The 23661-nt window shown below is 42.2% G+C and overlaps 2 protein-coding genes across 4 annotated transcripts in view; both read right to left on the minus strand.

Moving 5' to 3' along the window:
* pip5k1ca (phosphatidylinositol-4-phosphate 5-kinase, type I, gamma a) overlaps window positions 1–18452 on the minus strand; it is a 34663-nt gene extending 16211 nt beyond the window's left edge. For all 3 annotated transcript variants that reach the window (XM_076278769.1, XM_076278768.1, XM_076278766.1), the window contains exons 1-6: window positions 18123–18452; window positions 4624–4655; window positions 4251–4343; window positions 3056–3186; window positions 2572–2689; window positions 645–797 (exon numbers count right to left, since the gene is read on the minus strand). In XM_076278769.1, the coding sequence (XP_076134884.1) occupies window positions 645–797; window positions 2572–2689; window positions 3056–3186; window positions 4251–4343; window positions 4624–4655; window positions 18123–18249 (654 nt within the window). In that variant the 5' untranslated portion in view covers window positions 18250–18452. The remainder of the gene's footprint in view (window positions 1–644; window positions 798–2571; window positions 2690–3055; window positions 3187–4250; window positions 4344–4623; window positions 4656–18122) is intronic.
* A 577-nt stretch (window positions 18453–19029) lies between these two features.
* Window positions 19030–23614, minus strand: LOC143117199 (phospholipid hydroperoxide glutathione peroxidase-like). The gene is made up of 7 exons (XM_076278770.1): window positions 21186–23614; window positions 20868–20962; window positions 20561–20705; window positions 20128–20279; window positions 19757–19781; window positions 19536–19595; window positions 19030–19442 (listed from the first exon to the last, which is right to left on the minus strand). The coding sequence occupies exons 1-7, from the start codon at window positions 21234–21236 to the stop codon at window positions 19404–19406; spliced, it is 567 nt and encodes a 188-aa protein (XP_076134885.1). The 5' UTR covers window positions 21237–23614; the 3' UTR covers window positions 19030–19403.
* Window positions 23615–23661: the final 47 nt, after the last annotated feature.

Here is a 23661-nt window from a genome sequence, read left to right on the forward strand (position 1 = left end):
ACTGCCACATTAAACCTATTGCATCCAAAAGCTCAAGTCAGTGAATGTTTCCATTTCCAATCCATCTGATAAACTCTGATCACAGCCGATGGCTAAGGGTTAATGAAAGAGTGACGTTGCTGACACTGTTGTTGTCGTTGTTTTAGTGGACTGCTGGGTTCCTTATTTTAGGGGAAGTCTGTTTTCACTGGTTACTTCTGTCACTGGATTTAAAATAAAACAGTTCACTGTTATCAAGACTGTTTGTGTCACAAGAGGGAAGCAACACCTTTGCTTCCTCCTTCTCCCTTTACGTTACACCTTCATAACACGGTCATGACATTCCACGTCAGACTCCACCACTGTAAAACACATCCAGTACAAAACACACGTCTACACACCTGACGAAACTGATTACAATCTTTCTTTCAATATACATTTAATCGACAACAAAAACATATGATCATACATCTGAATTCATGTCCAAAATAAAACCTCAGTATCCAAGTCGGTGTCAACACATCTCTGTTTTCTGTGGAGAACAAGCCCCTTATTTACAAAGTGCCTGAGTCCGACCCAATCAACCACTCAATCCATCATCGGAGTAATTACCGTCCAGCTGCCAGAAGGGCATCTTGGGACACGGTGACATCATCACTACTCACCATGTAGTAGCCGGGCAGCAGCTTCTGCAGGAACTCCGCCTCCTTGTGCTGGACAGTCTTGACGATGAACTCGTCGTCCTTAGTGACGTAGAAGACGGATCCGCTGGCCCCGGGGTTGGACAGCTCGATCAGCGGCTCGTTGCACAGCGAGTACTGCCAGCACACATAAACACACATCACACACGGTCAGGTGGGGTCAGAGTCCAGTGAGGAAATGACAGGAGTGGAGTCTGATTAGAGCGTAGGGGCTCTGGCACTGGGAGCAGATGCTGCCTGGCTCACACGGCCAGAGGTTCATCAGGTCCCCTGAGGACGAACTCTCACAGTGAGGGAGAAGAGAGCTCTTCCAGAGACTGTTTATGGGACTTTAAGGTCTTAAATTATTCTGGTTCCACTCAGTCTCAACATGAGGGCTGATATGTACAAATAAGCAGACTGATTTGGTTGTTATGAAAGTTCACCACTGGATGAGCATGCACGCACGTACACACACAATTTCTCTCTTTATGGATATGTGTATGCTTGTGGACAATCATGTGTGTATGTGTGTGTGTGTGTGTGTGTGTGTGTGTGTGTGTGTGTGTGGAGGAGGGGGTTGTGCATTTACTTAAAAATATGAGCATGGCTGTGTCTCAAAGGGGTTGTAGGAAGCCTACATTACACATGCCATTCTCACTCCATCTAACATCGCACATTCACAACCACCCACCCACCCACTCGCACACAAACAAAAAAAAATTAACAACCTCCTTTTAGCCACCTTTCACTCTTAATGAGAGCCTATGAGGGCGTATGCAAAGACATTTAAAGAAATTTAGTTTCACACTTGGTCCGATCATCTTATGCATACATTGTGTTAACAAACAGGAACTTGGTTCACAGACCCTGCATGTATAATGACACTACAGTATCTATGATGATGCTTCAGAACTAATTTTAGCAACATCTACTGTAGCGCTACAAGAGTATGTCCAGCATTGACATGCACACTGAAGGTAGGAGAGGAGAAAGACTATGGGGCAGGGGCATAATCAACTAACAGGAACACTAGGACTATGATGAAATGCAATGTGACAACGGCCACAAGGGGTGATTTTGTACACCACACACACACACACACACACACACACACACACACACACACACACACACGCGCACAAACACACACACGCACGCACACAAACACACACAAACTGCAATGTTATGTCACAGTATTGAGCCCCCCTCCACACACACACCCACTCATGTGTGCATGCACGCACACAAACATACAGAGACTAATCGGGCCGCCCTTCTGTTGGTCTCAGAGACAGATGACCCCTTCCAATACTGAGTGACTCACTCAGCCTCCTGCTCAACCACGCTATGAGATGCTGATAGCACCAAGACCATCCCACCCTCTTTCTCTCCATCTCTCTCCATCTCTCTCCCTCTACATCTCCAACACACACACACACACGTGCTCTTCTCTGACTCGCAGTGGAGAGTCTGTCTGTGACAAGAGATCTCTCACCTGCAGTCCCTCTACATGGCAGCCGACTGTGAGCCTGACAAGCAGCCGTCTGGAGGGGGGAGAGGGTGGGGTGTGCGGGGGCTATTCAGCTCAGAGGGAGCAGGTGCTGAGGAAGCCTCCGGGAGCACCAGATAATACTGTCAGACACATGACTACTGTGTGTGAGTGTGTGTGTGTGTGTGTATGTATGTGTGTGGGTGCATACTGTATGTGTATGTGAATGTGCGTGTGTATGTGAATTTGCGTGCGTGCGTGTGTGTGCATGCGCGCTTGTATGGGGGTGAAGGAGAGTGCTCTGATAAGTGACGCCAAGCATGAGACACACTCACACAAACTCATGCTGCTGAGGTTTATTTCTGATATCCGTGGTCGGTGGGTGGATGAATGTGTAAAGAGGGGGGGCACTCCACTCACCAAGTAGTCATCTGGTCTGATTCCAAAGAGCTCTCTGAAGTAGCGGAACGCCACCGGGGCGTACGTCTTAAAGCGGAAGTCTGGGTAGTGGTGGGCTGGAGTCAGATTGCTGCCTTCACTGGTGTAGGAAGATGCAGAGAGAGAGAGAGAGAGAGAGAGAGAGAGAGAGGACAATAAGGAATACATTCAACCATTACATGTTCAAACATTCACAAACAACTCTGGCACAATTCACAAACAATTCACAAACACTCCAGTTGATAGAGAGAAAACAACTACAGTATGTATTCACTCCACCCACTCTGCCTTGAGTCAGCAGATTTCACAACAGTTCCCCTTCGGGATATGTTATCGTCATTAGTAAGATAACACGTACACGGAGGCAGGCGACTTGACTCGATCTGAATCAGGAGCCCTAACTAATCATTGCTGGCTCCTCTCGTTGTGCCGTGGCGCTATTGGCTAATGGGGGCTGTGGGGTTACCTGGGGAAGAAAATGCTCTCGACCACGTAGAAGTCCTGCATGAGCACGTCACGCTCGGGTTTGGAGCTCAGGTTGCCCACTGTGTAGCCGATGCCCAGCTGAATGGCCCCCTTCAGCGCTGACGAGGTGGTCTGGGGGATGGAGCGAGAGGGACACAAGAGTTACAAACACAGAATGTAATAGATGACCGTACACACATCCTGTCACCACTTCTCCTTAACCTTAATGACAACTTGAGGTGGTCAACACCTCAAGACTTCTCATTACCATAATCAGTGTCACCACAAGCGATGAACCTGAAGAACTAAGGTTAAAGAATAACCTGCTTCAGGGTTCCTACACATTTTCCATTTCAAAATTCCATACTTTTTCCATACTCAAATTTCCAAACTTCTCGGTAGATTTTTCTGACCATATTCTCGACATTGCGGCCACATCTGGTTTGGGATAACTCGGTAAAAAACAAAGGTATGGACAACTGAAGTGAATTAAAAAATGACACTTAATATTCGTCCATTTAGCTGGGTCATTTTTAGTTGTATCTTAGTTGTATCTTGACGATGGGGACTGACAGTTAAGCTACACAACAGTAGGAATGGTTCATTATGACCTGAGTGAAGTGATTAGTACTGCAAATGCAATAGTCTGGAAACACAAATATTACTCCATGCCCTTGTTTCTTTTTTTCCATACTTATCCAGACCTGGAAATTACTAAAATCAAATTCCATACTTTTCCAGGTTTTCCATACTGCGTAGGAACCCTGCTGCTTGTAATGTCTGCTTGTAAAGGTGATGTGTATTCACCTTATTCAGCCCCGCCCATTTTTTAAAATTCCACGTTGTCTTTAAACTTCCGGTCGGCTAGCTACGTCTAGTTAGCTTCATTGGGATAACACGGCAGAAGAGGATAGAGAGGCTAACTTACAGAACAGCCGCTCCAAAGTCAGTTTTTTCCTAACTTCAGATAGGAAAGCTGTATAACAGAAATGTCTTAAGTCACCAAAATCCTAAATAAACGTTCCTAACTTTAGGATGACCCATAATATATGATGCCAGTCATCTCGATAGAGCTCTGCTATCTCAATGTATCGCAATGGATGTACTGCTCAATCGGAAGTTCGGAGACAATGTGGGCAAAGCTAGCACCCCCATGTTTGCGCGCGGAATAAGGTGAATATGAGCTGATGGGATACCTTCTTGTATGTGGTCTCGCCAGACGCGTCCACACCCCTGTGGCCAATCTTCTTCCCCTGGCCATAGCCTGGCAGACCTGATGATGAGGGCATCTGGAGAGAGAAAGCAGCACCACATGAAACACACCACCCAAACACACACACAAAAAAACCCATCAGATATCAGTGGCCTACTGCTTTGAACCTGTCTAGTCTGATCCTGGTTTTATCTATGACTAAGGTTTCAATGCAAAAAGGATAGTACTTGTGTGCGCGCCAACATCTCAGGGCAACAGGCGTCAGTGCTAACGCTTTAGATCTCAATGAAGCAATCTTTCGAGTGGAAGATGCTGAACACTTGTAGCTAGACCCCCCATCATTAGCGTCAACGTACCTCTGTGATGAAGGCCTTTCTGGCAGCAGCATCTGAGGGGAGAAGAGAGAAAACGGGATTATTATGTGGTTGCCTGGCAAAGGCGAATTCTCACAATCAAAACAAAAAACAACACAAGAAAATTGAAACGTTTTGAACTTTGAAATGCTCAGAACTCAAAGCCATACGTTGCATTGACACCAGCGCTCATATCTATCCGCGTCTTTATTCTTTTTTCCCCAACAGAGCCCGTCTTCCGCTAATGTACAGAGAGGTCGTCATCAAACAAATGGCCCTCACAGTGCAGCTAAAAACAGACGCGTAATTACAAGCTCACTCCATGAACAGCCATGTGTGTGTGTGTGTGTGTGTGTGTGTGTGTGTGTGAGAGAGAGAGAGAAACAGAGGGGAACGTGCAAATCCCCAGTCAATTCAGCTGTGCCTATATAAAAGGCCAAGGGGGGTGGGGGTGCTGAATAGTGATGGTGGGATGGTGTGAGTTCATCAACGCTTCCAGTGTAGTCGAAAGCATTGAGCCACATCAACAGCGATCATTATTAGCAGCGGGAGGAGAGGCGCCAGAAACGGCGTCTCCATACGAGACAGCACTGGGTGGCCAGCTATAAGCCACATCCTTACAAGTTATGCCACCCCTGCCGACATACAATTCCTCTTTAACCCCCAGCATTGACGAAGTCCTGAATGAATGGACACACAGGCAAAAGAGAGTGCTGATGGGTTTGGACACACACAGGAAACTCCCCATCTCTTTTGAGCTGCCTAAAAAGCAATCACGAGCGCCAAGCGTCCTGGCAGCCAGCTGACGGCTGTGAGAGAGCAGCATATTGGTTTGGCAGCGTGCCACCGGCTCCCTACAACCGCCTGGCCAATTATACCTTTTCAAAGTAACACTTTATCTGAAACAAGCCAATGCCACACACACACACACACACACACACACACACACACACACACACACACACACACACACAGCTGAAGCTGATGGGCAGTTAGCTTTGCATTGACATTCATTTAACAACATCCTTAACAACTGGGTTTCAAAACACTGACCCATGGTCCACAGAGACGGGGACTGTGAGGGCAGTGGGCTGTGGAAGACCACTGGTAGCAGGAGAGCTAGCATGTAGAGGATGGGCCAGTTGAGGACAGTCTACTCTATACCAAGGGGATAAAGTTGCCCTGCTGGGGTGGAGAGCTCACGGAGGATTACATTCCCCCTGTGAGATAGTGTAATAAAAGGTCCTCTGTCTAAGGGTCTGTGTGTGTGACTCTGACTGTGTGTGTGTGTGTGTGTGTGTGTGTGGTGGGGGGGGGGGGTCATTTGCTCCTTTCCTCTCTCCTGTTGCTCTCTTCCCCCCCTCTGCTGTCCCCTCCTCTTCCCTTTATCTCACTCATTCTCTCACCATCTCTCTCTCTCTCTCTCTCTCTCTCACCATCTCTCTCTCTCACCATCTCTCTCTCTCTCACCATCTCTCTCTCTCTCTCTCTCTCTCTCAGGAGGCAGTCAAAAGCGAAATCCCTCAGAGGCCGATCGCCAGGGGACCACAAGTACCACAAAACATAAAAAAATGCAAAAGGACGCTCACAGAAACACCATTTTCTACTAGGTTCTATTTACTGCTCCACTTTTCCCTTCCTTGCTGTGTTGGTCCAAACTCCGACAGGAGTCGAGTGGATGGCGACCCAGCCCCTTCACTCTACCAGTTCACGACTCAAGCACTCCATTCAATGCCTCTCCAGCCAGGAAGGGGAAGAGAGGGGTGTTTAGGACCACTGGGCTGGCTGTGATTTTACACAGCACTAGTAGTCAATGCCTGCTTTCTGTTCCATCGGTAAAGGGCTGGCACGCTCCCTCCTCACGATTCCTGGACAGCATGAATTAATAAAGGGATGGTGTTTGCTATCAGGGACAGCTGTACAGAAGGGCGTCCGTCGTCCGTCTCCTTTAAGTCAAATGAAATAAAAAGTCCACATAAATAGGCCTGGCCATCAATTACGATACAACAAAGCAGGAACAGCTACTAATAGGCTTCTGGCTCGGCACACGCTATAGCCTTTCCCTTGTGAAAGCTTCATGAAAGAAAAGGCTGTCCGAGTATCCAAATAATAAAGCCAACTGCCATTTCAGTCTGGCCCAACTCCTGTGACAGATTCATCTCCCCAATAAGGAAGCAAACTATTTCACAGACAGAAGGGCGGTTTTGTACTCAAAGCTATGGGAAATAGATCAAATGAGGGAGAAATACCTCCGCTGCCTTAGAAGTTCTACGTGAGATGAAAGGGGACATATTGGCTGATGAATCAGCAGGAGGCTGATCCATCTGTGTGATCACAATTAATTTCCTCAGGAGCGCCAGTCTGCTCCGAGAGGCACCGCAGGAATTCTGTCCTAGGCCCCCGTTGTCGCCGCCTCGAAACCAACCCATAATCATCCCAGATGCGCCGGCTGCACGCGCTCCCATTCATTCTGCCACTCCGCTCCACTCGCCCCGTTGCCATGGCACCCTGATCGAGGTCAACTGGCTCTTTATGAGTTTGCACGTGCGAGTGGAATCAACAGACACATGCCGCACGCCCAGTCCTACTGCTTGCTCGCCTGCCCGCCCGGCTGGCTCGCCTAGCATCATACAGAGCATTTGCTGCATGAGAACGGAGATAATAGCTGCGCTCTAAACAAAATCAAAAGGACAACACAAACAACAACAACTGCCGTGGGGTCAGATTAGATTGCGACCTCAAAGAAGTGGACATCCCACAGTTGTTTATTAAAAAAAAAAAAAAGAGAGATAAACAGGACAAGACATTCCATCTTGATAGTGGCACAGCTATCTTAACAATGTCAGATATGCTGCGGCCATTCAAATTGTCAATCTTTTTAAACTATAAGATTATGAGAATGAGTGTGAAAAGCATTAGCACTGAATCTCCATAACAACATGATCCAAGAAGTGAATTAGTTTTGCCATCAGCACAGAGAGGCATTGCACTAGGAGTAAAATAGATGCTGCCTGTTTCTATGCTCACCAATGGTTACAGATTTACCAATCCAAAACAACAACACTGTATTCCAGATCAGAAGAGAGAGTGCAAGTGCTCAGAGTGCAAGTTCCTGCTTAGCAAATTTCATACCAAGAGAGAAAAAAATCTCTTCAAAATATTAATATTCATAAATTACTGTGGATCACAATATTTTCCTCAGCAAGATGTTGCCCTTGGCAAGTGAGGGTTCTTTCCACATCCTCAATCCTGTAGGTCCAATACTAAAAAGAGCAGGTTGTTTGTGAGAATTGTGAGTGAGAAACTATGCAGTCATTCAGCTTAGGTAATGAGTAACTACTGTTATTGAGTTATGCAGATGAGACAGAGAAGTGAGTAGTGCTGTACATAAAGTACCGAGTGAGAATGGCAGATTGGGCAGGGAGGAAGCAAGCCCTGCAGATTAGGTACTGCTTGCATTAGGGGAGGAGCTTTGTAAAAATGAGTGCTCTGTGTGGATTATGATGATGAGTGAGCGAGTCCTGTAGATCAGATGGGGAGTGTACTGTAGAGTAGCTACTGTACTGTACACCAGCAGGACACTGAGGGAGTCCTGTCCTCCAGACAGGGGGGAGGGCTTCCAGTGCTGCTTCAGGCTTGGTGTGAGGCTCTGACGGGGTGCCTACGGGAGGCGTTTTTGTGGGCATGTGAGAGAAGAGGTCAACCACAGCAACTGTCTTCTCTTCGCGAGTGTTTTTCCATGACCAGCCAAGGTTCTCTCACACACTCACACACACACACACACACACACACACACACTTGGACCCCCTCCCTAACCCGGGGTGGAAAAGAGGCTCTGGTGACTGACTCCTCGTCAGGTTTGACGCCACGGCCTGGCCCTTTCACATCTCGTCTCTATTCCTCCACCCTCCACCGCACGCCAGAGAGGCTGCCCACATATAATTACAGTCCCGTGGACTTGCTATAGTGAAGCTGTTTAAGAGGTTTACACATTCCTGACAATTACACACACACAAACAAGGCACATTCCAGCGTCCCGCAGACAGAAAGTGAGGCGTGTCATCTCCAACAATTATAGTCTTGGGAAATGTGTGAAACCTTTTGTACTCAAATCTAGGCCCTGGTATTTTATAATGGCATTTGGCTGTTAAAAGTAGCATACAAATCTTCAAACCAACAAACCTCATAGTAAAGTTCTGCTAGACAATAATTAACCAAGTCTCCCCAGAGAAGGCGTTGATATCTTGGGGATCTCGAATTTACATCATTAAATTAGAGAACTTTAAGCAGGCATAGAATGGAAAGCTGCTTTTATCCTGCCAGTGGTGCCTGAACTGGCAACGCAGGGATGCTTTCACATCCCCACGTTTAGCTGTCAAAATATCCATAATTGTAAACACCGTCCACGGTATGTCAAAATTAGAGAAGTTGATCATTGCAGCGGTAACTTAATCCTCTTCTGAAATGCCTTTGTTTTATTTGTGAACATAGACAACTTTCTCTGTCATGTATTAGTGGGCCACACATGCCCTCAAAATGGACAAGAAGAAGCAGAATGTCTCTGTAAAAGAGTACAGTATCTCGATCTGATATGATTTTGATGTGACAGTTTGTATTTAAAAAATAAAGTGTTACTGCAATGAATAGAAAGCTTCCCAAACATAATCCAAAGTATGCAGTAATGCCATCATTGCGCTGGTGAGTCAAAGTTGTGATCCTTTTAGCAAACACATCAATGTGCTGTGAAAGACAACACTTAAAAACTATTCATTTAAATTCGACCTCTGTCTATAACTTTAGACAGGGATTGAGACACATTTTGTATGAGAATGAGAGAGAGAGCGCGCACATGCACCGATTAGTCCTCTTTGCTGATTGTTGGTTTCAGGTCATAATGAGTTTGCTAATTCACCATGACAAGACTTGAACAATATGAATGTAACTGTTCTGAAAAAATTCATAAATGCAATGAGATGCGGGGCGGCTGGAGTTTGGTTGAGTAATTTATCTCCTGTTGCTCAGGATGTGAGAGTGCCAGTGATTGCTTCATCCAGGCTCACAGGTTGGTTAGAGCCTTGTAGCTACTGTAGCTAGCTCAGTGTTTCTGAAATGCTTTTGTGAAACACCAAGAGAACCTGATCTTTCTATGTGAAACTGTGAAAATGGCATTTAGCTGCCAGAGTCCAATCCCCGAACTCCCGTTAGAGCATTAAAACTTATTCCAACGCCCATAGACTTTGGCTTTGTTTGGTGCATGACTACAAAGCTACCGTGAACCTAAAATGCGGTTGTCTCCTCCTTTAAATCTCGGACTTCAAATGCTTCAAACTGTGACGCAAATCCAGATTCAGGTAGAAGATGCTGTGGCCTGTTATAAGACGTCATCAGCATATATTAGCCACATAAATTCCTCAGCCTAAGTATACCTTCTATGTTAACATCAGAGAACAATGAAAAACACCCTGTTCCATTCTGTCATCCTTAAGTGATGGCTTCTGAGATCAAATTGAAGATATGCCTAGCCATGTTGTGTGCTAACTAAGTATTTACAAGTGTGGTAAATAATCCAACAGAAGATCAACTTTTTTTAATGAATGCTCTGACAACGGTGACAAATTTATTAAATATATTTAATATATATGTCAGATAGAACCTTAATTATAAGGTTCTATCTGACATATTTGTCAAAATTGAGTTTTTGAAAATCTTATTCTGTGACAACTTTATAAGGTGAGGGGAGGTGTTTCTTGAAGTTGTATGCATTTGTGGACATTATATTTAAGAGTTTTTGTTCAACTTATCAATATAACTCTATGGATTCTAAAATTCTAAACATTGAATCTCAATATCTCAGACCTACTCAGAATGCAGATAATTCTTAAAATTCTAAGGGGACGAAATGGCAACACTCTTCCTTCCTAGATCTGACAGTAGCCATGTTTACATGGACTCTTAACTCGATTAGAAACGGAATAACAACTCAATTAGAATAAAAATTCTCATATAAACACCCAATCGGAATAAAAATGCCTGATCCGATTCAAATTTTAATCGTAATGAAATCGTAATGAAAGAGGTGGTGTATTCTGTTCCTATTCCGGTTGAACAACCATGTACGGTCAATCGGATTGCCTGCTGTATCTTCGTAACAATGGCTATTCTGATCAAAGATTCTAAAACGCTTGTGAGCACCTGATCGAAACAGAGCGTACTCCATGTAAACAGACGGCATGAATATTTAAATCCGAATAGTTTAATCGGAATGACAAAAAAACTGTCCATGTAAACGAGGCTACTGTAGCCTAACCTGACTCTCGCCAGATGAATTTTGTTCTGCTTAGCTCCGCCTAGCTTCACTCACATCCATCTGGGACCTCTTCCATTGAGAGTGATTTCTGCACCAGATTTTATGGTAGAGCCAATCAGGACGCAGGGCGGGAGTTTCATAGATGTGACGTAGCGTAGAAGCGACTGTGAGACTGTTCTCAGCATCACGGGTTGGCTTCGATTGTGAGTGGTTGAAGTAGCACGTCAATACATGACGGACAAGTGACTTATCCAATCTTATGCAAGGATTTTTTAATAAGGCCCAGCCTTCTGAAGCACCACTCCAATGGATTGATCCCAGATGGATGAGTGGAGCTAGGCGGAACGAAATTCATCTGGCGAGAGTCAGGTTAACTGTAGCCTGGACTCACTCTGATCTAGACATGGGAGGGAGAGGAAAGGGGTTATTCTGTGTCAAATCAGATAAGGTTGTTGCTGGACCGTCTCAGATTTTGTTCAAACCTTGTCTATATCAAGAATGGGTCCCAAAACCAAGGCCTGTAAAATATTTCTGTTCAAATCCTAAGTCTTCATATTATTTTCAACCCTTTAAATTAATTCAATTTTACAGTCTGAAAAGCAATGTTTGGGCATTCATATAATGAAAAATATTATTCATAGGCAGCCCAAACTTTGTAGATTGGAAGATAAACAATTCTCAGTATAATTGAACCATTAAAAGTTGGTACAGCACTCATTGATTTTCTACAAAGCCCTAGATTTGGAGTGCAAAAAGAGTGACATTAAGGATAGTATAAACTTGCTTTTGTATGCATTTGGTATCAATAATGTTTTCCTTTACATATTTTTTTTTTACAATATTTGAGCTCTCCACATATAATGGGCTTGTAGATTTTAAGGATTAAACAAGGGGAGGTTGTGTTTTTTGGTCATTTTCATAGGATCAAAATGGTATGTGGGGTAGCTAGTTAGGCATTTGAAAATCTATGTGAAAGGAGCTCAGTGTATGGTTATTTAGTGTACAAAGTATATATATAAATTGAATCAAAATCATTGTTTTGCCTCAGGATCAAGAATGAAAACATATAGGTAAATAATGTAACCAAGTAAGTGTATTTATGTATGAATGAAACATGGTACATCATTGACACTTTATACACAAAATTACTACTGTATAAACTGAGCTATTTCCACGTTGATTTTCGTGTTCCTACTAGCTAGCCCACATACCATTTTAGTCCTTTAAACATTACCAAAATATGCAATCACACCTTGTTTTATCCTTAATATCTTCATGTGTATTTGTTGCAGAGACCTCAAATATTGGCTCAACATCCAAGAACATTCAATCATACCAAGAACATGTCTGTCTTCTACCCTACAATGTTTGGGCAGGCTAGGAATAATGCTTTTCAAGATATTAATGCCCAAACTTGGCCTATTTAACAAATATATGTTATATGTAGGTTTTACTTTTGGGACCTAAATATTAGGTAGACAAACTTTGAGCAAAATTTGAGACTGCAGCAACCATTTTCCTGGATTTTGTCTGATTTGAGACAGAATGACCTAAAGAGGTCCAAACTCCTGAGTGTAGGGAGTTTCAAACCAAGCAGGACATAAGCTTGTTATATCTGACAGCTGGAAGGTGAGAGGCTTTGCACTGTCAGTATTTACCATACCCTTTGCCTGCTGCTAGCTCCCAAGCAACTAGCAGAACTGGCATAGCACATCTTGGAATGTTCTTTGGCTCTTATCTGAATATCGCTTCTCTGAAAAACATTTTCATATTGCATTGTTTTGTCAAGGACTGTGACGAACTGTCACACATGAATGTCTGCGAGCACAAAGTGATGTGCTAAATCTGCCTAACAGTGGAGAGGCACAAGGCATTTTTCATTGTCAATGTCGATGATGAACTGCCTCAAAATGACAAAACAAAAAAACAAGGGCAGTGGGCGACAGTGTGCTCAACCACTTCTAATGATTAATCCTCCCCCTATGCAGGGATTAAGGCCAGAACATGCGGTCACCCTGTCATGGCAGGTGCCTGTAATTTATTTCATCTGGTTAAACAAAACCCAAACATGACACACTAAGATCGCTGCCTGACAGTACAGCAACAAAAACTGAAAGCAGCACTCTGTAGCTGAGTTTGTCCAACTGAAAAAGGATTTCACTCAGTTTTCTAAAAGGTTTGTCTGAGTGCTTCGTCATAGCTGGCCTCTCACAGACTATAGAAGTTGATGGAGCAATTTGCCCCCACCCCCTCCCATCCCACCCCATCCACTGAGTCATGGCAGGCCAGCAGAGCCTCTGACCGGAACCACAGAACCACTGTAATGCATGCACAGAGGAGTCCCAGGCTCGCTTCATCGCACCACTTCTCCTCCCTTCACGTGTCTGTGAAATTCCCACCGCTGTTTAATTGCCCAACCCACCCCGCAAACCCCCCACCCACCCTCGATTACTGTTCCGCTGATTAGGGTAGAGGTAGTTGCATGTGTATTCATTAAGTGAAAATCGTCAACAAAGACTTCCTTCACCTCCAGTGGTCATAGGTTGGGGACATGGGTGTTGGGAACACAGTGGACTCACAAATTCCACTTGTTTTGCTTCACCCCCCTCAGCTTGTAGCGAGGATTCACAAGTGCAGAACTGCAATGGCACCATGACTTAGAAGCATGTACATTCACGTACACCTCACATACACCTCTTCTGAGGACAAGTCAAGGTGACTGCGAGCATCTCAATGATGAATCATTAGACTGAATGACCCAAAGTAATGAGCAGAGAAAGAGATGCCCAAGCTCGCTTCGCCCAGGCTGGACGATTGGAGAAAGTAGACGGAGAGGGTCACAACCATGAGTGATAGTCCACATCTAAATGCACTACAGGACGGTCCCCGCCTGAGCAGAGGTGTTGGGAGTGGAAGAGCGGCATCTAGCACCGTGGTCTTCGGGTGCAGAGCTAAAAAAAGCACAGACCTCTAGGCTGAGGGGGGGGGGGGGGGGGGGGGGGAGGGGATTAGAGAGACACTATTATGCAATTCCGGCTTGTTTTTCTTCACTAGGAAACCCAATCTCAAATTGGAAGAGAGAAACAGCATGAGCTGTCAAGCACAGCGCAAAGCATTAAAAATAAAGGCTAGTTTTTGCCTCCAAAATCGAATTGATGCAAAGCCTAATAAAGACACCAAACAGGATTGTGATGGCCAGCACATGATCAGACAAGCTTGTAGCCAAACTCTGTAGCTGCCAAAGAACACCTCATTAAATCTTGGCTTTAGATGCAGATAAGATCAGCACATGGCCAAGACAATTAAAGGTGGACTTGCTTAACAAGGAACATTGAACAATGAGCTGCAATGTAAAACCATAGGGGAGCTATCTATTGCATTTCAGCTATCGAGACCTCACCATACCTGTCTTTAGTCGAGCTCTACAGATCACCACTTGTTAAAGATAAACCTAGCTTCTGTCTTTCAACCAAGGTCAGGAGTAGCTATTGATTAGGGGTGTGCAGCACGGTCGCATAGAAGTCGCGCTATCACAATAGATGCTATTACTCTGCTATTACCAAGTCACTGAATGTTAATTAGCCTACCTTAAGTTAGAATCTTGGAAGTCACAATAAACATTGGATCTGGACATTTTTCGTTTCTATTCTGTTTATGTTATGTATTTCTGAGTGTAGCCTACACAATGCAGAGAAATAAAAGGGAGACCCAAATTCGTTTGAAGGACTGTCATTGCATTGTTATGACACATGCTGTAAAAACGTGTTGGCAATGTGAATAAGTTAACACTGTTGGTTATTCAAATATAATGAATCATTATTTGATGAATAATATCCAAATAACACTATCATATACAATATAGGAGTGTAGTAGGAGGGTTAAACTCGCTAGCCAAAGGATAGGCTACAAAATGAATGAACCACTTTGTATGCAGGAAAGACAGCATCAAACCACTACAGATGGATGGCAGGTTGAGGAAACAGCATCAGGGCTTCAGGTGAGGTTCTAATTATTAGCCTATGTCAAATTGTCAATTCAGTTGGAGTCAGCAGCATTGCTGTACAATATAATGAGATGGCGTAGATTCACTTCTGTATTGTGATATTCTGTATTGCCAACAGTCTGAAATAACAAAGGAAATCGCCATTAAGGCACTGGTATCTTACAGCAAAAGAATTCCAATTACAGTTAAGCATTAATAAAGAAATACAAATATAATTTATATATATATGACTATATAATCTGGGCAAATTTAAGATATGCTTAGCTTCTGTTATCTGAGAAACAAAATTGCCATCTATTGGTCAAACATTTATTTACGTTTAAACAATTGTTTTCGTCTGCACATATTTCTCTCCAGTCGGAGATGCTAGTTTAACTTTAGAGTACTATAAATAATGAAAGAGGCTATTGTCTATTGACAGTCTGACTCTTGTCAGTAAAAGTTACTGGGGGGGGGGGGGGGGGATTGGATGTCCCCACCAAAGCTGAGACCAAACCTACGCCCTTGGTTCATAGAATTAAAATTCATGGAGAAGGTCAGACTATTTCATTCAGAAAGCAGGGTTCCCGCGGATCCTTAAATAGTCTTAAATACAACTGAATTTTCGAAAGAGAGGTATTAAATGTGCGTATGGGACTGCCAGCGAGTGCAAGAGAGCGAGTGATGTCTCAATCCATTTTCGTGTATTTAAAACGCAATTGTTATAGTGACTAGGCTATTAGGCTACGGGAGGAAGTGTAGTGGTTGCAGAGTAAAGATGTTTTTCACGGGTGTGGTTAAAGGAGTGAAAACAGTAATAATACAGTAGGCCTATATACAAAATAATATGCCTGACGTTTTCGTGGTGTAGCTGAGGCCAGAGAGATATACAGGTAGCTTACGTGGAATGAGGAAGCCTACGGTAGAATGAGCAAGAGAAAGAAAGAGCGATAGGTTGGTTGGCCATACGTTCGAATTTAGGCCGGACATATGGATTTTAAAAGCCCTGTCCGGCGTCCGGCGCAGCCTCAAGCCGGACGCTCATTTGTTCTCCTTTTTGGAGTTGCACTTGGCATCTAAAATCGTTGCTCGGACGCAGCATCGTTTCACAAACTATGGACGCGAAGATTGCTGGTCAAATTATGTGCAGTGCTTCGCAATCAGGAGGAAATACTGTATATGTTAAGTTGATCTGTTAGCATCTTTCCAGCGTGTGTTGCTGGCCTAGCCCAGGGAAGAAAATATCTGTCTAAGTTATAATAGCCTACCTGTAATATCTGCCAGCAGCTTGCTTGCCAGCGTTTCCCAGTAGGCTACTGTAGGCCTACTTCGCAAAAGTTGTGAACTATAACCGCATACATTTTTGAATGTCGGCGTCTGGCTACATAAAAAAAAACGTGTGTTCATAATACCTGCGTGCTTGAGATGAAATCAGCGGTTTTCAGCAGGATCATGCGAGGAGGACCTGTCTCTTAATTAATTTAAAACAAGTCAATGGTTTTACAATGTTTCAGTCAAGCTTTGGTTGGTTTAGATACAACTGGTATGCAAAATGTAAAGTATTGGATTAACTTTAATTTGCTGTGCTGCATATTGGACAATAGATGCACATAGTAAATTATATAAAGTAGGCTTATTAAAATATGTAGCTTAGTCTAACTTTGAAAAAAATATTGAAGGGAATCCAGTCCAGTGCACATGTCTTTGGCAAGTAGCCTAGGCTACTACAGACACAGGTGAAAAACAGTCAGCCTCAGCAGTAAGCAAAACCAAATATGTACAGCCAGCTTCAAAAGCAAGCAGCCCAGACCCTAAAATTGGGCATTTATATCTTTGAAGGTAATTCACACACAATTATTTTTCTTTCGCCAAAATATATTTGGTAACTTCTGTAGACATCCAAAATGGGGTGGGGGTTAAAATTAGTAAGAAAAAAAACTATTGCATAAACAGTCATATATATCTTTTTGCCGTGGTATAGACTTAAGTTTCATTTAGATGTCTTGAAAAGGTCTTAAAAGTCTTTAAATTTGCACTTGGAAAATGTGCAGATACCCTGAGAAAGACCGTTGGTTAGCTAGCTCATTTAAAATATCCTAAACTTTTTTTGACCCAGCCTCTTAAAAAAATCGGAATCGAGAATCGCTAGGAACCGGAATCGAAATAAGAAATCGGAATTGGAATCGTTCAAATTCAAACGATACCCAACCCTAAACTGGACAAGAGCCAGTTCTACAGGATTTTATTTCACCTGAAATTATTTAATTGAAGAGTTTAAGCAAATATCTCTTTACAGATCTTATATTTACTAACTGGACTAACAAACCAAACTTGAGTGTTGAGTCACTGACAAATTGAATTCTAGTGTCTTAAAACGTCTCTTTGGCTCCCAGTTGCAAGCAGGCAACTTACAACAATGCAAAGCAAATAACGATGCAGATACGCTTATTTAAGTTTTCGGCTTATTAAAATAATAATACATAATTTACATTTAGGAGGAACCTCCATGAATCCAGCAAACTTGACAGCAATGGTACTGAATTAATATTATGTCCAGAAGCGTGGCTGCAATGCTGGACTAATAGCCAATTATGTCAGAACCCACGTCAGGAAAGCAATCTTTTCGGTTAGCTTACAAAGACACCACATACGAGCTTCACCCAACGGATCAAAGATTCCTAGCTGAATTTGACCAAAAAAGCTTTCCAGAAGATCAGGCAAATGGCGTAATTTGGTTCCACATTATAAAGTAACATGGACAAAGGTGACAGATGAACTGAGTAAATAAGGCTAGCATGATAGCAAGCTGGCTATCATCATAGATTACAAAGGAAGCTTTAACCAGGTTAGCTCTTCTGGTTCACGTGAGTCTCTCGTCTAAATTCATTTGTCACGCATTGTGTTGATTTATCAGGTTAAGGTGTATCAAAAACGGAAGAAATAGATAAAGATACTTGTTCTGGAGAAGGCACCCCCTTCTTATTTTGGCCGAGTATCGTTAGGTTCAATTGCCTGAATAGACCTCACCTCACATTAGCCTTTCATAGAAGGTTGACAGCTACTGCTAGCGATATGTTGACTAGCTGGCTAGCTAGCTTGTCTGACAGTAATAGCGAATATTAGCAGTTAGTTACATTTTCTACGTTTAGCCGTTTTATAATAGTCTGCATGTGATGCATAGAATATTAAAATATGTATTCAAAATAGCATTACCTATGTCGCCTGCCTCCATCCCATAACCGACACCAATGACTGTTTCAGTCTCATCGGATGCTGCGGCCCCAGATAACGGACTGCCATCTCCGACCTCAGACAGGCTAGCCGCTCCCTCTGCTTCCATTCAGAATTCCTGGTTTAAAAAACAGGACGACTCCCCCGGATTTAAACCCACCACTTGTGATTCTTTCCGAAAAATGTCTTCCCAATTTACGTGAGCGAAAACACATGAAACGACAGCAAAGATACGTGTTTCGTCTGTCGTCGTCTTCTCATCTGTGTTCCAGGGGTACTATTAGTGCAGATCTTGCCTTCCACGGCATTTGCGATCAGCTGCTGTACTGGAACGGGAGGGATGTGACGGATTCCTAGCTGCGACTGCTCCCTATTGGTGTCACGTCACACATCATCCAAAATGTGCTTGGCCTGTTTGGCAGAAGAAAGTAGCCTAACCTCGGGAAATTGGGGATGCAACACTGGAAGCTTAGATAGTATTTACTAACTTGTAGTAGGCTATTAGTATCCTTCACTTATTAGCTCGACAGCTTGCTAGGCCTAGGCAACACAGTTTGAGCTATAAGATCTTAACAATAAACCCCATATTTCAACTCAAATTCAAACTAGCCTATTCAGTGACAGTAGCCTAGGCTACACCCATAAGCCACTGACCACTGGTTGTTTATCATGATCAACTGAATTTAATTTGGAATGTAGGCCAGGCCACCCAGAGAAGGCCTAATATTAGGCCTAAAGATAATTTACCCTTAATTTACCCTGAACTGTGCAGTTTTAAATTACTAATATTTTGTGTTTTCACACATAGCCTAGGCCAACATATACTGCTACAAACAGCCTACAATTAATACAATTAAATGTATTTTGTGTGTGTGTGTGTGTGTTTAATATACCAGGCACTCCAACTGAGCTTGTAAATGTCTTTATTGTCACTATCATAAATCATTTAGGCTATATTGCACATTTCTAGAATGAGTCAAGTCCTAGTCTGAGTTTGCACTCAGAGAATACATTTCTATTAATGAAATTCAGTCCTAGACCTCCTGTGATGGTGTGGTGTGTTGAGGGATTTGGGTCTCTCTAGTGGGTCATCAGGGAATAGAGGGTCCTCCCAGAAATGTTGCACGCCAAATGCATCAGGTCTGACCTGTCCATGGAATGGGTTTAGAGACAGACCGTCACTCATCTGGGGCAGAGCCTCAATTCCCCGACTCATCACTGGAGAGTTAAAGGGGGGTGAGTGGGACAGCATAGCTGAAAGAATTAGAGGTAATTCATATCCTTCAGATCCTTCTCCACCACCTGCAAATGAAGAGTAAAGTCATGACTCAGACTCAAAGGTAATTAAGATATAAGGAAATAAAGAAATACATAGCCTTGTTGCATTGGACTTACACTTGGATCCTGCATTGGTGAATATCTCTTCACAACATGCCCCTCTCGGTCAATAAGGAACTAGAAGAAACATTTAATTAAGTATATTTTAATTTTACTGTCAAAAAACTTCTGACATTAACATTGAGAAATTGAAAAATAATCAAATGGTCAAAGACCAAACTAACACTTGTATGTTGTTCACACTGTACACACACTCATAGCCTAATAAATGTTCTTACCTTGGTGAAATTCCACTTGATACCACTAGAGGTGAGAAAAACACAAGTATTTTTTTTTTTATTAATTAATTTGATTAATTATTAATACCATCTATGTTGTGTTTTAAGCTGTGCTTGTATCAGATTATGAAATACACCGGAATCTCTTGAATCTCTTAGACAACCCTCTTATGAATAGTCTATAGGCAAAATGACTTTTAGTTTTCTAGGGGATGCTGACCAAATGCTTACATTTAAGACAAATACACAAATACAAATATTGCTTTGTGAAACTAAGAGACAACTTCATGCTGCAATATTAAAAGGTCAGACCTACTTGGAAATGGACTTTTGCTACTTTTTATTTTTGCTTATTTTAAAAATGGACTCACTTTCCCAGGAACCCCTTGCCATTGGGCTGCTCCTTCAGCCACTTCCACAGAGGGTGGGCATTTTCCCCATTGACATTGATCTTACTGAACATGTCAAACTGGGCATTGTATGATTTTGCAAACTCCTTGATCTGAGCATTATTGCCCGGCTCCTATATTAAAAGATAAAAACAAAACATTTACTTTTAGCCTATGCTTCACAATGACAAGCTGTATATATACATGTATATATACACAACAAATCATGAAGTTAGACTCCACTCTATACAGTTTGTGCAAGATTGGACTATTCACAGTAAAAGTAATATTGCTCTGATGTACACATATCACGCATCTGAAGAATTGTTGCTGTATTTTACTCTTATACTGTTTGAATACAGTTATACTGTAAATTGTAATTGTATGCATAATCGGGTGCAAAAGAGCATCATACCTGTCCTCCAAACTGGTTGGAGGGGAAGCCCAGGATGCGTAAACCTTTCTCAGCATACTTGGCGTGCATCTCTGCAAACTGAGAGTAGTTTACGGGGGTCTTACCTCATTTAGAGGCAACGTTGGTGATGATGACAACGTAGCCCCTGACCACAAAACAGAACAAAATGTTTAGAACAGCTGTACAGTTAGACACCACATTTCAAAGTCAACAGTTATCTCTTAAATGTATTTCCCCTTTGGATTACATGCATCCCTGGCATGGTTTTATCCACTATGAAGCATTTGTCAGAAAACCCACATCTCACCTGTATTTCTCAAGGGACACCTCGTTGCCATCTATATCTGTGGCTGAGAACTCATAGATTGATTTGGCCGACTGCCAGTTCTCCACTGGCGCACACTGAAACAAAATTTGAGAAGACCAACTCACACAAAACTCCACAGCTCCATAGTGAGTGTTTTCTTCAGGAATGCACTAGCAAATTTCAAGAACTGGACTTCACAACATAAATATTCCCATACTAGAACTGTACAAAAATAATTAAAAAAAAAAACTTGCTTATGTTTCCACTAGATTAGGAAACATGACGTCCATTTTGAAAACCATTTTGAGTCGCACTTACCATAGTCTGCAGCAGGAGAGAGAAAATAACAGAGGACCCTAGGAGACGCATGGCTGCCTCTCAGTAACCCTGAGCAGGCAAGCAGCGAACTGGGTTATATTCCTGTTTCTGAGTTTCACAAAACACACTGCTCCAAAACCTGCCACTGTTAAGGACCCTAATGGCAAATATCTTGACTGACACTTCATTTATAGGTCTCAAATTAATCATTAATAAGGAGTTAGCCTGTGATCTCATAGGTTGTTTTATGCTGACAACCAGAGCTAAGAGGATTAGCATTCCGGCCTTTATACAGTTTTCTGTTATCACTAGTTGAGTAAGAACAACAACTAGGTTCATAGGGCATAGGTAGCAGTCTTACACAACGGAACAGATTATCTGGCTGCAGTAAGTGTGGAATGAGTCATGGAGGATCTGTTCTTTACAGTTGTTAAACATTACAGAAATGTTGACGTGCAGTGGGATTCAAATTTTGTGTGACTCTGATTAAACAGCCTGCATGATCTTAAAGTTCTAGTATTCAACCACCATGATGCATCACATCATTGTTGGTAGAAAATATGGTTGAAACAGACCTATATCTTTACTAAACCCCTGGCACATATGAAATGTCAAACCCTCTCTAAAAGAAATGTTCAGATTCTGTTTTGTTTCTGCATGTGGACCGAAACTGGATTCATAAGTATTCATAATCTCTCAATAAAGAACAAACACAAAAGAGCTTAACATAGCACAACCTGTTGCAAGCAATGAACTTTTGAACTGTAAAACTATATCAAGTAATTTGTTGTTAGATAGCACTGCTAAAGAAAGTTGTGAAGGATCATTTAAAATATTAAAACAAGTACTACATTATATATATAAATAAAAAATAAAATAAATGAAAGAGTCATTATGAACTAATGATAAATACAGTGTACAATACAAAGAAAACAAAGAAAAGGCATGTTTCCTGATTGTAATACGTGGCCACTTGAACAGAAGTTAATGACAAGTTAGATTGGCAGATAATATTTGATATTTGAAGTCTTCATGTGGAAAATTATAATGCCATTAAACTAAGAATTACTTGATTACATAGTTCTTACTGCAAGGCTAATAATCAAATCAGACATTGGTAAGTTTTTTTAAACAGTGCAAAACAACATGCCTATATGCAAACAATTTAGCCTTAACAATTAATCTACTGATCAAGAGTCTTTACCATTTTTCTTACTCCCAATCCAACCATCCAAAGGCACAAAAGAACACTTTTAACACCTTGTTTGATTAGGATGTATGACTGCCTCATAGGGAGAGTTACCCGCCCACATAATTACAGGTAGATTAGTTAGGCTAAGTAGCCCATTCACTGTTGGATTAATACACGCATTGTGTGTTGGTATGCATTATGGAGCCTCAGTGGCAACAATGGTAAGTGGTAAATGAACATTATAAAATTATATTTTTCAAAATATCAATATCAAGTTAATTTACAATTCATAGTTAGAGTCAAATTCAGCAAGACACAAAATAAGCTTTTTTTGTGTGTGTTGGCCGGCCCATCCGGTTTTAGTCATTAGCTTCTGTGGTGCCAAGGCCATCAATGAATTCAACCAGACATGGAGTCTGTGTGCCCATAGCTCTGCTGCTTAGTCACTTTTTTGGTAATGGTTGATAGTCCCTTATGACAACAGTCATGACAGGCGATCTGTTGAAAATCTATCATCTTCCTAATGCACTTTAGACTTAAGTCTGATTATGTTTGAAAACAAACAAACAAAAAATATTTGTAACTAGCAACAAAGCTATATGTGTGATGTTTAAAGGCACACAATGCAGTTTTTTTTTAGCTTAATGTGCAAGTTTTTTACCTTAATTTAATTAATTTATTAACTTAATTTAACAAATTCAGAGTCATTGGAATGGTTATATGACTTTTTTCGGGTTGAATCGTGGCCGTCTCGCTTCCCCCTAGCGCCTGTGAGCGGAAAAACCACCCTTGCAACTGTGGGCCAGCGGGCCGACGGCCTCAGTGTTAGGAAGTATAACGAGTGTAACGAATTGCTTTACTGCATTCAAATACACATACACGCCAGGCACCGGCTAGAAAGCGATGGAGTTTCTCAGACATTCGTCATGACAGAGCCAGCGAAAAAGAAGCAAATACCGAGAAAACAGTAAGGAATATATATAATAGTAATAGTAAGGAAAATACTGCATAGTTTACCTTTAATCATCCATTTCTTGACATTCAAAAAAAAGAATCAAAATAATATCATCAGCTAATAAAGGTTTGTAGGACATAGCTTAATGTTTAACAGAGTGCTTTAATAACTATGGCTTAATACGCTTGGTAATCCCACCATGATGTGAACTTTGATACTATTACAATTCTTTTCTCAAGCTGCGCCCTTTAAAGCCACAGGAGTAAATACCGATGCAGATTTTGTTTAAAGAAATGTGTTTTATGAAAATGGAGAGAAACTAGAAATTT

The sequence above is a fragment of the Alosa pseudoharengus genome, unplaced genomic scaffold (genome assembly GCF_046254945.1).
Source record: "Alosa pseudoharengus isolate Yale_2024_CS ecotype anadromous, Long Island Sound unplaced genomic scaffold, YU_APseudo_1.1 YU_APseudo_1.1_scf_11, whole genome shotgun sequence".
In the NCBI taxonomy this organism is placed as follows: Eukaryota; Metazoa; Chordata; class Actinopteri; order Clupeiformes; family Clupeidae; genus Alosa; species Alosa pseudoharengus.